This window comes from Nuphar pumila, chromosome 12 (genome assembly GCF_984573655.1).
Source record: "Nuphar pumila chromosome 12, dmNupPumi1.hap1.1, whole genome shotgun sequence".
Classification (NCBI taxonomy): Eukaryota; Viridiplantae; Streptophyta; class Magnoliopsida; order Nymphaeales; family Nymphaeaceae; genus Nuphar; species Nuphar pumila.
In genome coordinates, this window is record NC_143260.1 from 10730743 (window position 1) to 10747676 (window position 16934).

A 16934-nucleotide genomic window follows, 5' to 3' on the forward strand; every position below is an offset into this window, starting at 1 on the left:
TCTTCAGCAAACAAATGATAATGTTTTTCTCCAATGACAAAAAACAAAAAGAAAGATGAGAAATAAAAGACAACTATACAGAAAATAAGTAAATGGAAGCCGATTATGCTACGCATGAAACCACCATAAATATCAGAAAAGAATAGTCACATCAAATCATCTATAGTCCTTTTTTTCTCATCAAAGAACTTGACATTCTTATATGGCCACTTCATCATTGTGCAGTGCCCTAGTCAGCTTTAAGCTATATTGACAATCTTCCATAAAAATACAACATGATGATAAATCTCCTCTCATGCTCTATTACCAATGTTGATATAAAAAAGAAAAAATATGATGAAAGAAAATGACAAAGAGACTGAACTCAAAATTCAACTGTACACAAAATTACAATTTTGTTCATAGAACACAAACTTAACAACAACATAACCGAGAACAAGTCAACCACATGAATGATTACAAAGCAGCTTGTCACAAACCTATAAAAATAAATAAATGGTAGAGAAAATAAGGAGACTGCCATTTATGAAATTCAGAATATAACAGCAAAGAGCAAACAGAATGATTGGTATCCTTATATGAAGACTGACCACTAAGAACTTAGTAATTAACTGACCCCAGAGATGCAACAAGAGACATAAACTTGATATACAATAAGTGCATAGACTACAAGAAGGGATAATAAGTTTAAGAGCGCAATTTTCCTCTCCAGAACAGAGAACAAGAACTTTCACAATGAATATCAAGGACATCCCTGTGCATAAGATAAATCATCAAATGTACATTACACCAGAGAAAGTCAACACTCAGTTATGTTCAATTGAGCTTATATAGCTTAGAATTTGCAAGACCAACCTCTTGCCTAATGTCATTGTCTTGTTCACCACCATAATTAGGATCAAAATCAGCATCACCAGGGTCATCACCTGCAGTCAGGTGAAAAGACAAAATCTTAGGTGCTTTTTCTTTTCTGAAGCATAAAATGATTTGACGTAGAGTTTAAAGAAGAAAAAAAAGGAAGAAGAAGAATGAGCTGAGAACAGTGCAACCTGGCTTGCCTCAGCATAAGCCAGACATTCCCTAACAAGACATTGACTTAGAGTAGGTAAAAAGTAACTTGGTACCATCATCATCATCATAGTCTGAATTTGCAGCCTCTGAATTTCTTGAAACATTGCTTTTGATGGCAACAGATCTTGACAAGGCCCCAGCATTCGATGCACCAGATGTATTTGATGTATTTGTTCCTTTATAGTGCAATTCCTCACTCTGTTCATCCCCATCCTGCACATAATAATCATCAGATGACATCTCATCTACAGGTATATCAACAGGACCTTTTTGAGAATCTTCCTGGTCCTCCAAGTCCAGATGATCTGACCTCCCATCAGAATTATTATTTTCAGAACCATCTTCAGCTTTATAATCTGAATCCATATTCTTTGAATATCTTCCAGATTCAGATCCTTCCCGAGAACAAGGAGGTTGACAGTCCTTCCAGAAAGAAGAACCCCACTTTCCTATTAGAGCTGTTTTCCTTCCCGTGGGCTGAGAATTTTGTGTCCTGACAAGTTCACCCCCCTTGAATCCATTTTCAGCCGTAGCTGTGTCAATTACTTCCTCCTCACTTTGACATTCATCACCTGGATTTACATTGACATCCTTCTCGCTGCAGCTTGCACTTACTTCATCATTATCTGATTGGCTAGGGAACCCTCCATAATCAATGCGATTAAGGTCAATCATTTTTTCTTCCAGTAGTTGTTGGGAAAAGTCTGTTTCATGAGAATATTTTCTATAAAATGCCATTCTTTACATGGAATTTTCTAAGCAGAGAATTCTATATACTGCATGAAATCCCCCTTAGTTTATGATATCCTAAAATTCCACTGCAACAAGAGAACAGGATGGATCAAAATGAGCCGTCAAGTTCTACTTATAGAATCAAAAAGTAAAAAAGGCATACTCAGTGAGTCAGTTCACTTCAACAGAGCAAACCATATGACAAACTCATGCTAGAAGATGTTTGGTAATGAGAGACGATAACTAAAACCATCAAAGCCAAATATGCATCAATGCATGAAAATAAACAAAAAAATATGTATTAAGTAAAAAAAAATTATGCCAATCAAAAGAATGAGACCAAATAACTCGAAGCATCCAAAAAAGCAACTGTTGTATAACATGAATGCACTATTCCAACTTCGAGCAAGACAAACTGAAACAACATAACTTGACAATCCAGAGAGATTATAATCACAACTTGTAGAACTATACTTGTCACCTGCGGGAATGGCAAAAAATGACACAATGTAAACCAACTTCAAGTGAGAAGAACGTTTCTTCTCAAAAGTAAATGTGAAACTAATTCAGTTGACACAACTACCACCAGTTCCTCGATGCCCACCAGAGAATTTCATAGGAAACCTAGCGGGCACAGTTTTAGATGTAAAATTGAACACATAGAACGATCCCTGGCATGTAAAAACGAGGAAAAAAAGTTCAAACAAGAAATCACGAATGTTGGGCATTCGCCGTTTCGTCAGAAGAGAGAGTGACAACGATGCTACAGCGAGCCCTTACAAAGATTTCCCAAAACAAACAACGAACATACGCAAATGATAGGAATCGAACCATATCTTACAGACAGTGGATAAACTTAGCCTTCGAACAACAACTACACAAGCGATCATAGAAGCAGCATCCGGTACATGACTAAACCATTCAGAACGCAATAAAGAAACAATTGAAAACGAAGCCATATCTCCCAATAGCATAAAGAAGAACAGCATCCACGACGACAATCACCACAACGAACAAAGGCCCGACCAGATCACTTCTTCTCCTAAAACCCCTAAACTAACCCATGCGAAAGAATAAAAAGAGGGCACCGACAAAAGATAAACCCGCACAAAACACAGCAGAAAATCGAGCAACGGAAAAGCTAGAGTAAACACTATCCAATTAAGGAAAAGTAAAGGAGAAGGACAGCATCGAAGAGAAAGAGAAGGCGCTCACCAACCGAATTGCGCAAGGTGTCATACTGCAAAGATCGAGGAGTGAGCGAGCGAGGGCCGGTGGGTGGTCCAAATCCGGCTGCGAGAAAATAGCGCGGAGGGGACGGAGAGAAGTGAGGAAGCGAGGGAAAATAACGTGGGAAGCGGATTGATGGAGGCGGATTCCAGGTGGGTTGTGTCGGCGTTCGGCCGCCGGCAAAGAGATGGGCCAGGTGGGGGTTCCGTCGTCTTCTAGATGACGTCCGCAGAATCGGCGAAGGGAGGAGGTCGGGATGAGCTCTCTCTTTATTTGGGTAAATGACCAATTGAATTTTATTATATTGCCAAATTAAGCACATAATCTGGAGCCTTCTGAACGAGTGGGCTATGAATGGGTCAGGTTTGTGACCCGTCTTGGTCCAGTTGGATTTGTTTAAGATAAATTTTTTTATTTATTTATTTTTGGGCGGGGGGGGGGGGGGGGTTGGGGGGATTTATAACCCGAAGAAACCGCACTCAAAGACTTGATCACACTGGCTCAACCTGACATACCTACCGTCGTCGTATCATAAAAGCTTGAGGCTAGGACACCTGCCCCAGGAGCCTATGCTAAGTGTTGGCTTGAACAGAAGGGAGACGCTTATGGAAATGAAACCTTGACTGCCTGGCAGCCAAGGCCCCCAACCCGCTACGCCAACCCTCTTGGGGCTGTTGAAGATAAGTTGAAATAGTGAATGATGGCCCATTTTGGGATTTTTAGGCTTTTACCATAGTCACTCTAGCATATGGAATGGCCTTTCTTTTTTCTTTTTTTTTGATAGAGGTCTCTAAAAGATAAAATAAGCCCCACTTAGGTGGCTTACTCACTTGGGTCTAATCCAAGTGATACGGATCTGAAAACTCTAGATTGAATTCAATCCAAGTTAAATTAGATCTAGGTAACAAACATTAATTTTAGATCCAACACTTAAATTAAAAGTCTATATCCATAAACGAAATCCAAGTTAATATTGAATCCAAATACTAAGGTTTGGATACGAATATAACTCATCCAAGATCGATAAAAGTCATTGGTCACTCATAAACCTCTCTGAGCCACCACGTAGGCACATGACAACCCACTGGACTGGCCATGACCCTATGAGTCTCATGAAGAACCTAGTTTGAGTCCAAAACATAACTCAGTCAATTTTAAACAACCAAATTTTGAACTTTATCCAAGTTGAAAAACTCAAAATGAATGTTGATCAATTTTGAAAATTGCATTTTTTGAACCAACCCATAACTGAAATAACCAAATCTGATCTTCTACGAGATCTATGGCTCATAACAGACCTAACTAGAGTCCTAGTTCAACTTTAACTCTTCGATTTTGTCTGAATTTAACCTAGATTTTGTTTGAACTTTGCTTGAATTTAAAAGTTAAAATGAAACAAATTCGCAGGTATTACATTTTACCCTCCTTGAAGAAATTTCGTCCGTGAAATTATCTAGGGTTACTTACATAAAAAGCTCGGATATTTCTCCTTCATAGCTTTTTCGGTTCTCAAGTGCATTCTTCGATCCCGTGGTATTGTCAATGCATTTTCACAAAAGGAATAGTCTTTGATCGCAACACTTGTTCTCACCAGTCTAAAATTTCTATCAAATGTTGCTTGACCATGAGGTCATTCAAGCATTTTTAGATCTTTATATTGTATGATGTGGGTTGAGTCTGATATATACTTTCTCAACATTGATATATGAAACACATTATGAGTATTCAAGAACTATTAAAGAAGTGTCAATCTATACACTGCTCCTTCGACCTTCTTGAGAACTATAAAAGGTCCTACATACATCAGGCTAAGCATTTCCTTCTTTCTGAATTAAAATACACTCTTAGTTGCCGAAACCTTCACGAATACATAATCCTCAACTTTAAAAGCAAGCTCATGTAGCTTTGTATCTGCATAACTTTCTGATGGCTCTGAGCGGTCAGAAGTCTCTTGTGAATCAATTATACCTGATCAATACAGTGTTGTAGCACTATTGGGGATTCAACAGACTGATCACCCACTTCACTATAACAAATAGGTGATCTGTAGTCCATATAATGCCTCATAAAGAGCAATACCTATGCGTGAATGATAGCCATTGTTATAAGCTAATTTTGCTAACTTCAAGTATTTATTCTTGTCACTTTTTCAGTCCAATGCACAAGCTCGCAACATGTCTTCTAATGCCCGGATCATTCTCTTTGATTGTCCATCTGTCTGAGGATGAAATGTCATACTAAACTTTAGCTTTGTCCCTAAAGCCTTCTGCAACTATCCTCATAACTTTGATGTAAACCTCAGATTTCTATCAGAAATGATCGATACGGGTACACCGCGTAACTTGACAATCTTATCTATATATAGATCTATGAGACTCTCCAAGGTCTGAGTTATTCTTATCGATAAGAAGTGTGTCCACTTTGTAAGGCAATCTACAATCACCCATATAGCATATCGTACAAATGTCTACTCTTGGGTAGTCCCACCACAAAGTCCATAGTTATATCTTTCCATTTTCACTAGGGTATTCCTATAGTCTACATTGCTCTTCTTGGTTTCTGGTGCTCAATATTGACCTACTTGTACACTAAGCATCTGATACTCTTTAATCTCTCTTTTTATCTCATTCCAAAAAAAAATCCTTTATATATCTTTGAGCATCTTGGTACTACCAGGATGAATGATATACTTGGATCGATGCGCTTCGTCTAATAACTCTTTCTTTAATTCTCGATCTTACTACACCCATAATCTCTATTCATACCATATGCTACCATCTTCTTCTAGGGGCAGATTCGACTTATCCTGCTAATAGACTGCTATCATCTTGCTAAATTATGGATTGTCCTTCTGCTTATCTATGAAGCAGTCCATGAGATCAGTCCAAACAACCATACTGGCGATGTCGATCTTGCCTTGCTCGGATCCAAAAAGACTCCATTGAATAAAATCTTCTAAAAACTTTCAATCGCTAAAAATGAGATACGACAGAAAAAAAATGTAAAACACAAGGATGACTTCCTGGCTTGGATCCAAACACACGGATGATAATTGGTTCAGATCCAAAACATTGAGATTACAACTTGGTTTGGATGTGGTCCAAAATAGACCCATTTTGGCAGAAAAAATTATTTTAACCATATATTTGGATTCGAGTATATGTTTGAGATGATTTATGGATTGTTGCAAAAAGCTTATGATGTCTACTTTATTAGTTTTTAGTGTAAAATTTAAAAACATTATTTTATAAGCAAAAAATATAATTAAAATAAATCCAATCGTCTTAGAGATAAAACATTTGTGTTTCAAGAAAACAATTATTTGGATAAAATCCACAAGATTATGATTGGCAAAATTTGGGTTGACTACACCTAGGGCTAGGGATGCACACAAGCCGAGCTTGGCATATTCAAGCTCGGCTCACTCACTTAACCTAGTGTTCAAGCTCGACTCAAGTTCTGCCTGAGCCTAAACTATGGTGTTCAGGCTCGACTGGTGCCGAGTTTCGAGCCAAGCAGAGCGGGGCTCGTTTAGCTCGTCCAGAGCAAAATGGGCAGAGCTAGCTCGAGCTTGGGCTCAGACTTGGCTCGTATACAAGCTCAAAAAGTATTTTTTAACCCATTCAATTGAGATTTGCATTCTCTATAGAAATGATAAGACAATCTCAAATGAGTTTGTAATAGAGCACAAGAACCCATCACATTGCATAGTTTCTGCTAAATTTGGTGAAGCTTGTACAAGAAAAGAAAATGTTTATGCAAAAGAGCACAAAAGTCCAGTACATTACATGGTTTCTGCTAATCTTGGTGAAGTTTGGACAAAAAAAAACATGTTTAAGCAAAAGAGCAAAATCCTAGCACATGAATTCCGCTATGATCCAAGATATAAGGCGCGCTATGACGGCAACCCACTTCATTTCCTACTTCAAGTAGATTCTATCTTCAATATTCTTTTGTAACTATAGCAATTGAATTAAGCTACCTGAGTTGTCGAATGGTTTCCCCAAATGGTCATGACTTGTTAAAAACTTCCGTTAAATACAATAAATGGGAAAAATACAATGGTGAGAAAACAACCAACATAGCAAATAATGTATCATTAGTTTGATTAATGAGAAGAAAAGCATAGAAGCAAAATTTACACCTTTAGAGGTTTTTCAGGGACATGTTTGTTGTTTGTGTACTGCCCAACAAGTCTTAACACAACCATGGACAAGTCTTTCTCTCTTAGAACGCAAGTTGCTTGAAAAGGGAGAATACAATGGCACCAGCTATAGCAAAGACAAATATACACATATTAGCACGTATTCTCTCTCTCTCTCTCTCTCTATATATATATATATATATATATAGAGAGAGAGAGAGAGAGAGAGAATCTCTATTTGAATTGTCTTACTGCTATTGTATAATAAGAAAACCTAAAGAATTGACTTAGGAGAATGATACTCCAAGTGCCGCGACTCAAACTCCTGGATTTCATATATAGGAATTTTTACTTTACACGTTCAAGCTTAGCCTCACCTAACTAAGAAGGAATTTATGCAAATTCAGAGAATAAAGGAATACTGAAGTTCAAAAGTTTTCTGGAAAGAATTACTTACAGTGGTGTTTTTTTATCTTCACAATTTAGAGAGTGGAAAATATATGATAAAATGACAATGTTTTGAACATGTACAAATCTAGGGAGTGTAAAGAACTCTCATGCAAAGAATTGCCTGTTATCAGAATTTCCTTGAACTCTCATGCAAAGAACTGGAGAACCTAGTTCATGTTATCATTAGCATCAACAACAAAATGTATTTGCCTTCATGGCAAAAACACCAATTACACCAATGTGGTAGTCAATACATTATTTTATAGTATATTATGATCACCCATCCAGTGTACTCGTGGTGTCAAAACATCCTTCCCCCTTGAAGGAATTTTGTCTCCAAAATTTATTACAAGACTATTCAAACAAGTGTGAGTATTTTTCTCGTATACCACCTTCGAGTTCCTATGTGCATTCTTCGATGCCATGGTGTTGCCATCGTTCCTTGACCAAAGGAATGGTCTTGGTTCTTAGTACCTGCTCTTTTCTATCTAGAATCTTGACTTGTCTTTCCTCCATAGTAAGATCCTTTCTAATATCCACGTCTTCATATTGTATGATATGAGGGGGGTCATGTATATACTTCTACAATATAAATACATGAAATACGTCATGTATCTGTGAATGCTGGAGAGGTAGTGCTACTCTATGTGTTGTCTCACTGAAAGTGGTGAGAGTTTTGCATCAAATATCATATGAAATTCATGAATTACATTGAAAATCATGTAAATGTTGTTTTTAGTGATATTTGGCAGGATCAGGATAGCATCAAGATGTAATGCGCAAAACTATGGAAATCCACTAGCTCGAAGGGTAAAAAGGTCCTAAAAATGAGGTAATACACAATAATTATTGTCGTTAATAAGCTAGATGATGATAATTATCGTCATCAATATACGATACACAATCAATAATAAATATCGTCTTTGATATTAAAGTTTTAGGTTTTAGTGGGAGCCCTCCATGCTTTTTTCTTTTCGTTCCCTTCGAAAAACCTCACATCTCTCTTCTCGTTGCCCTATTTCTTCTAAGCTCCCTTCGTCCATCACCATCGCCAGCGTTGGTGACCTCTCTCCGGCCACCACCATCGCAGCCCGATTTATCTCTCAACTGAGCTCTCTCTCTCTCTTAGTGGAGTCCACCACTATTGCTCTAGAGGACTTCTTCTCTACCCTCAATCACCACATCCACAACGAGCTCTCTCTCTAAGCAGAGTCTGCCACCATTGCTCAAGAGGACTTCCTTCTCTACCCTTAATCACTACATCCACAACTTGAAGATTGAGCAACCCCTCTTTGCCAAAACCCACAAAGGTTTTTTTTCCTTCTTTTTTCTTATTTGAGGGTTTTAGGATATTGTTTTTCTGTGATTCAGCAACACTCCAATTTTTTCTGAAGATTTCTAGGGATTTTATTGCCATGGGGTTGCAGAAAACCTAGAGATGAGTTTTCTTGTTTTACTATTTGGGGCTCTTGGTAATATATATCGTAAAAGATGCATGTTTGAATATTAATTTATTGTAAGCATTTGCATACATTGTGTTGAGCTTACAGAAAACAACATGAGAGATACTTCAATAAAACCCTTAAGTTTACTTAAGATTATTTTTTCTGCTGTAATTTTTTCATACTTCAAACAAATCCCTAATTTTTTGAAGCTATTTTGTGTGTTTATTGTTGAGGATTCTAGAAAAACTAGGCATTTTATTGTTTGTAGAATCCAGTTGCAGTTTCATCCATGTGTTCAGGTTTTTCTCTTCTAAAATGAGTGCCTCGTTATATAGATGTCCTCATTTTCGGGTCACTTCTATGGAATTGAAAATGACTTGATGATGAACATGTTTGCCGTTATTGCTGGTTGTTTGCAATGAATTGTGTTATTTGGGAGATGGTAGTTGGCAAGGAGATGCCAACTCCAATTGATTGTCAAATAACAACTCCTAAACACCTACATGAATTTTCAATTCCCAATACTACCAAATCTTAGATTTGGCATTTCACTACCAATTAGAGCTCTCAAATAGAGCATAAGTGCCTATAAACAACTTGATTATCACAGGGAGACTAATTACTATTCTCTTTGATGTCAAGTTAACTTTTATAGAAAAAATAATCCCAAAAGTAGTGAAATTAGTGGAATATAGACTTTTGTGGTTTGATTCTATCAATTTCCATTATCTTTCTATCTCGGGTTTCACCCTATCCTTCTGTGATTTCTCGTGGCTCTATTTTTTTTCTTGCCTTTTTTGAATTTTTCATGCTCATTGTGGCCAAGGAATGTGATATCTACATTTTTCTTTCATTGTTTCATGTCAGACGTGCATGTTTATTATAAAACGATGTTTTTTCTTTGTCCTAAGGCTTGAACTAGTAACTTTATTCATTTGTTTGATGCTTGTGTATTAGCTAGGGGTTGCAAGATGGATAAGAGCTGAATTTTTTGTAAAGATAGACACATCTATTTAATGTTCACATCTTGTGCTTTTGTTACTCTTTGACAATTTTATTATGGCTTTTTAATTTTACTGCATCATGTTTGTTGGTTATATAATTGCAGATTTTGCTTGAGTTTTTGAATTAGGATTTCTAGTCAAACAACTTGGAGTTGTAGGTCAAAGCTAGTTTTTTTTGTTCAGTTCTCAGTGTCAGATCCTCATTATTAGCACAAATGTGCCTTAGCTTTCTATGCATTTAACCTTACAATGGTGTTTACACCTTTAAAAGCCACTTATGTAAATTATGCTTAGTCATATCTTCATTGAGCTGTCATGCTATGTCTGAACTGTTGTTAAGCCCGTTTAAGTATTTTTGAGATTGCAAGTATTTGATTCATCTGAATGTATTCATTCAAACAAATTCACCATATATATATAACTGCGTATAAACTATTATTTTGCTTATCAAATGCCATTTTTTATAAGAAACAAATGACAAGAGGACATAAATGATTTGTGCAAGGTTCACATAACAGGGTGGCTGCTGTGAGTACTTCGGTGCCTCCAATCACTTGTCTTGGCGATGACACACAGAGTTGAGGGACACAACATCTTCTTTTGATGAGTCAAACGACGATCTTCCCCGGAGGCACCATCCCCTAACCATGGTGCATCGAGCAATTTTGGATGTAAAGTAGTCATTTTCATGTTAATTATGTCTCTTTCTTCATATGTCACCTTTATTCAATCTATTTTAACTATATGTACTTGTTCATGTAGCCACACCATCTACGAGGGTACCTCGGGGAAAGAACATGTGCATGAGGTTTGCACTATTGAGGCAAAAAATCCTTATCCAACCTAGTATCCCAGATGGATAATAGACAACAGAGTGCCCAAATGCTCCTATATTTATTGGGCGGGTGATATGCATTGTGCATGAGCATGCATAACTTTTTTATGTGTTGAAAGAAGGTGCCCAAAGTATGCAAAAAGAAGTTGCAAGACTTGATAGTGGTACACGCCCTATTGTAGTAATACCTATATTTTCTATTTTAACAAAGTGTATCAACCCTTATCTCCTAGTTGTTTTGTTATATGTTTTAATTTGACTTTATTTTGAACATTAATCGATTAGAGGACAAGACAACCTTGAACATTTAGTTTGCTCGAGCCTATAGAGAGATCTACCGTGATTACAACAATATATGTAAGGGATATGTGACTAAAGTCATAGCCAATGTTGCAAAGCATATTTAGAATGTGCGGTGGAAGGATATGTGCAATAAATTATTCAACAATCCAAAATGGATGGTAAACTACCCGTTGAAGGATATAAGTAGTCAATATATATATTTATAATGACTGATCTTCATTTCATCCGGGCCAAGTGTGAAAGAAACAAATCCAATTGAGCTGGATTAAAGGTCAGTCATACTAGTAGGGAAAAATCATATATGCGACATCGAAGAGAGAAGGTATAATAATTTGATTTTGTAGGTGTATGGTGAAAATTTGTTTATGTTAGAGAGATCGGTTCATTTCTATATGACTATAAATCATAACTTAATTTTGATCTCTCATATTTAGAGCAATGTTTTACGAGAAGAATTTGGATTGATTGAGATGTATAGATCAACCCATACAAATGCCAATGACAACTTTTTGAGCAATACTGTATTAAAAAATTATGTAAGTAACTGAATCATTTCATGGTCATGTATATGTAAATGTCTTTTGACTATAACTAATTCAAGTATATATTCGTGTTGCAACATGAGATGATACAGTTAGCATCGTAGGACTCAAATATAAAAGATTATGCAATACTTAAAGAGGTCTTTGGTAGACGACCTGGCTATGTCAGAGGCATGGAGAGTTGTACCATACCTACTCAAGTATCATCTTCTACCAATACATCGAACAATGCCCTTATGCATGCACTAGAATCAACTCAGAAAGAATTGACGACCATCAAAGAAGAGTTGACAACCACCAAAGAAGAGTTGGACACCATCAAAAAAGAGTTGAGCACCTTAAAGTGTACAATGGTTAATATGCAAGCTAGGCCGAGAATGAAAGCTAGGCTGACACATTTTGAGAGAATGGTTGCAACAATTTTAGAGCAATCATGAAGTTCAAACTAAAAGGTATTATTAAACAATTTCAATTTTGAATAATAACATGATAGTATTTTACTATTTTTTCATACCAACTAAAAGATATTGTAATGCAAGTTTAATAACTTTTTCTTCATGCATTCATCTTTACGTAGTTAGCTGCTCAAGTCCGTTCGCTAAATATATATTATGTTTTCTATGTTCTATGATTTTTCATATTGCACTCAAATCCTCATGTTCAATATTTTTTATGCAGTTATGGACACATGCTGGATTTTGATGATTTTGATTTGTCCTTGTTTTTTTTTTTTTTGATAAAAAGAAAGTGAATGAAAAAAAGTTCATAATGGATTTTAATGTTTGATTGATGATTTGGAGTTTGTAACAATTGAAGCTTATTTTCTATTTCTGCTATTAAGGTTGATCAAACATAAAATGTTCTGTTGAGGATATAGTGCACATTCTTACATTTTACTGATTATCGATGAAACTTTTTATTGTACATTATTAAAATTATTGTAATAATTGCTTTTATGGACTATTTTCAATTGTATATGCCTGGTTATTTAAATTGAAGAGCAATTTCTATAATAATAGAAAATTTTGAAATTTGAATAGATGTTGGAAGTGTGTTTGAAGTGTTTTGTAATAGGAGAGTTTGAAGTGTTATATTTTTCTATAATAATTGAAGTGTTCTGTAATAATTAAAGTGTTATATAATAATCGAAGAACAATTTCTGTAAGAGTAGAGAAATCCACATGATTCCATATGAATTTTTCAAAAACTGTGTAAATTTTCATCAAACTATGCAGAAGTTTTATGAAAATTCGCATGATTACATGTGTATTTTCTTCTAATTGAGTGAATTTTCATCAAAATATGCAAAAGTTTTATGTAAATTCATACTATTCCATGCAATTTTTCGTCTAATTAAGTGCATTTTCATTAAACTATGTAGAAGTTCTATGCAAATTTGCATGATTTCATGTAAAAACTACGCTAGTAGAAATATAATTAAAAAAAGAGTATATCAAAGTTACTAACAACTATATTTATTGTCGATTTTCTTAATCTAATCGATGATATTTATTATCGGCTATTTGAACATATATGACTTTTCAATATATATATACGATGATAATTATCATCGAGTTTAATCTATACTTGACAATATTTAATGTCGAATATTTTTGACATATATATTTTTAATATAAATATGTTGATAATTATCGTCACCTTTAAGAGATAACTGGCGATAAATATCGTCGATGTTATTAAATTTATTCTACGATATCTATAATCTTATTTAATTACTATAAACAATGATATTTATCATCAACTATTTGAACTTATATGTTTTTTCAATATATCTATGATGATAATTATCGACTTTTAAAATATAACTGGCAATATTTATCATCGACTTTTAATAATATAGGCGACAATATTTATCATCGATTTTAATTAGTATGGCCGACAATAAATATTGTGGCCTTTAATTCTTATTACCTACCACATTCTAGAACTGACTGCTCATATTGTTGAATTTGATTTTAGATACACAACCATATATAAATATCAACACAAAAATTAATATAAACAACCGTAAAAAGCCGACAATACGGTGGTGTTATTGGCTACTGTAAATCATATAAATATCGTCGGCAATAACTTGTTATAATGTAGTGTGCGAAGCTAATCCTAGGTGAAGGCATATTATGCATCACACGAAATTCAAATAGCTCAATGGTTAAATACTATATATATATAACGGGTACGTGCTAAACAAGTTTGGCCATAAATCAAACTTAATGTTGTAAGCCGTTCAGATCCAACGGATACCGATTACTTAAACCCCATTTTCTTTTCAAATCCTTCTCTCTCTCTCCTGCTCCTCTCCGTCGCCCATCCGTCTTCTCCTCCAGCTCCTCTCTCGGTTGGTCGTCGCTGTGCCCGCCTGCCACCGTCGTTGCGCCCGTCGCCACCATCTGCCCCCATTGCTCCTGCTCATACCGTCGCATCCTCACCACCGTATTCCCCGTCGCTCTCCCTGCCCCTTCATCCGGTCGCTCCTCCTGCCCCAATCGCGACCCTGCCCCTTTCGTGAGGATCTCTTCTTCTTCTTCTTCTTCTCTCTGCAACCCTGTCTCCCTCTCCTATCTCGAGCATCAAGCGAGTCGGGCCTCGCCCGAGCCCTATCTCTCAATCGATCTCTCTCCCTATTGCGATGCCTAAAATGGGTCGTACTCCTCCATTTCTTAAACCCTAAACCTGTGTAAGGTCGGGTCAGGGTGGGCACACCCAGACCTGACCCTGTAAAAAAATCTCAAATGATTGTATTTTAGAACGATGTTGCTTTTATCTTGTTTCATGAATTTGATCGGTCTTTCTTAATTTGTTTCGTTCCATTTGAAACTTTTAGTTTCTTTGATGCCGTAAACAAAGATGGTGTTTTGGAGAATCTGATTCCGGGTTGCAGTCGTGATCCTAACGCGTAGTTCTTGGTACCATTGTTCAGATGGGCTGGAGGTACGTCAATGGTCTTGATGCTTTTTTTCTTTTGTGTTTTTTTTTCTATCCATCTTTTGTTTTCTTGGTACCATTTCTAGTTCAAATGATGGCTATTGAATTGGAAATATGTTTGTTATTGTGTTATAAGTGTCGATATTTCTTTAGTTTTGTTTTGAAATGCAATTGTTCCTAGTATCTCATCTGATGAATAGTATTTTATGACTTTATTATGCATCAGAGCAATTTATTGCTATCTTGCTTCTAAAAGTAAGCTCCCCTTGAAGCAGTCTCATCATAATTTTGATTTTTCATGAAAAAACAATGGGATCCTGAGAGAACTACATTATTTATTTTCTTGTTGCTGCAATAACTTCGAAATGTTGTAGCTATTAAAGAACATGGGTAACAGTTATGGCCGTCATTGCTGCCTGGTAAGAGGAAATTAATGCATTGTGTCAAATGTTTTGGTTGAAGAAAATAACAGAGCTGTCCTTGTAGAAATTGCGTTAAGGTTAAATCGGTATTAAATAATTGAGTGACAGCTAGTGGAAGTGTAAAGTAACATTGTGTCTACAAAAGTGGCATTCCTAGGGATGTGACAACAAATAGTTGTCCGGTTGTAGCATCTTAACCAAGGGATGACAAATTCATGTGTTTTACTTGCCAAAAAGCTTTTCGTGCTATCTCTGGTTTTATGCTAATATATTGATATAGAGCAAATTGATCAGTGCAAAACTACTGTTTTTCTGTTGTTTTTTTGCAGTATATTTACCATCTTGGTCATTTTATATGATGTGTTAGTCGTTTCTGGTTAGTGAGCCTCATTGTTATAGCTCTGTAGTGCTCGACATTCCAAAATCCTCTTGCTATTCAACCTGGCCAGCGTTTAGATAATTGTGCCATGTTTTTGTTTCAGGGCGTCTGCGATAGATTCACTAGCAGCTCAATTGGAAATGTGATCCAAATGATTGTTTAGAAAGAGGGTTATGCTGGTTTGATGAAAGGATGGAGTCCAATAATGCTATTCCATGCACCTGCTACAACCATCTGTTGGTCTACATATGAAGCAGCCAAGGCCTTCTTCCAAGAAATCAATGAGAACGATACATGATTGCCTTCAAAATGTATCCCCTAGCGTTCTATCTGTCATTTGTATAATTATTTGGTATCTTCGAGTTCATGGCAAGCATCATTTATTGTTCTCCCAAGAGCTTGATGCAGAGACCATAAAAATGTCATTGATGGGATGGGCTTTGTGTAATTTTATTTTTGAGTTTCTATTGCCTCACCTTGAGCCACTCAGAATGTTCAGTTAAAAAATTTGCAATTGTTGCTCATATACGTCGTGGATGCAGTGTGGAAGATGGTTGTGGATGTGATGGTCATATACATTGTTATTGTTGCTCACTTGTGATTCATTTTGAACAAGATCGAGTCAACCCCAAAATCATTCCTATCGTCATGCTTTAATCAATTGGTGGTGGATTTGTACATGAATGCAGTCTTAGTTTGTTGTGTAGAATCAAAACAACAAACACGATCTTTTATACATTTGCCCATTAACAAGAGGTCATATTGGCTTTAATACTCTATATGTAACTTTTCCAGCCACTTTCAATCAAGTCACAAAGAAAATAACAATAATCTTCTGTTCTATTTGTACAACAACAACAACGCCTTCATCCCAAACAATTGGGGTCGGCCACATGAACCAAAAGGAAAATCATTTTGGGTCCTCCACATGAATCCTTCTCCTCCAATCATTTCTATCCAATGTTCTGTTCTATTTGTAAACAAAGGAAAAAGAAAATGCAGTCTTGGCAGTGTGCATGTTCTAACATGAGGATTGCTATGGTGCAAGAGATGACAGACGTCACCTTTATAGCTATATAGGCCACATTCCAAGAAAATACAGAGTCTTGACAGTGCTTGCTTGATAACTACTACTGGCAGCAGAGAGCCATAATGATAGCTTTTCCTGGTTAATTAATAAAAAAAACACCATAATCATACTATGAAGGATATATTTAGTTCATTAGACTAACGCGACAACAACACACATAATCACAACACTTCATGTGATTTGTCTCATATAAAAGCACAAATAGAAAGGAAAAACATTGACAAAAGCAGCAGGATGCCAAGGCAGCATCACAAGTCACAACACAGAAACAATACTCCTCAAGTTGCATTTATTCCTTCCATGCCCAAAAGGCTACTGTAGAAAGAAGAGGTACTAGTTTT

At 36.1% G+C, this 16934-nt stretch overlaps 1 protein-coding gene and 1 long non-coding RNA gene across 3 annotated transcripts in view; one reads left to right on the forward strand and one right to left on the reverse strand.

The window, feature by feature from the left end:
- Positions 1–3320, reverse strand: part of LOC149819964 (protein CHROMATIN REMODELING 5-like) — a 123907-nt gene extending 120587 nt beyond the window's left edge. The window contains exons 1-3 of the mRNA XM_089983674.1: positions 3019–3320; positions 1125–1889; positions 856–926 (exon numbers count right to left, since the gene is read on the reverse strand). Of these exons, the coding sequence (XP_089839800.1) occupies positions 856–926; positions 1125–1809 (756 nt within the window). The 5' untranslated portion in view covers positions 1810–1889; positions 3019–3320. The remainder of the gene's footprint in view (positions 1–855; positions 927–1124; positions 1890–3018) is intronic.
- Positions 3321–14068: 10748 nt separating this feature from the next.
- LOC149819965 (uncharacterized) lies at positions 14069–16027 on the forward strand. Of its 2 annotated transcripts, XR_016426612.1 has the most exons (3): positions 14069–14282; positions 14602–14708; positions 15607–16027. It is a non-coding gene; the product is annotated as an uncharacterized LOC149819965 (long non-coding RNA). The 2 variants fall into 2 exon arrangements; XR_016426611.1 differs by lacking the exon at positions 14069–14282 and having other exon boundaries at positions 14319–14708.
- Positions 16028–16934: the final 907 nt, after the last annotated feature.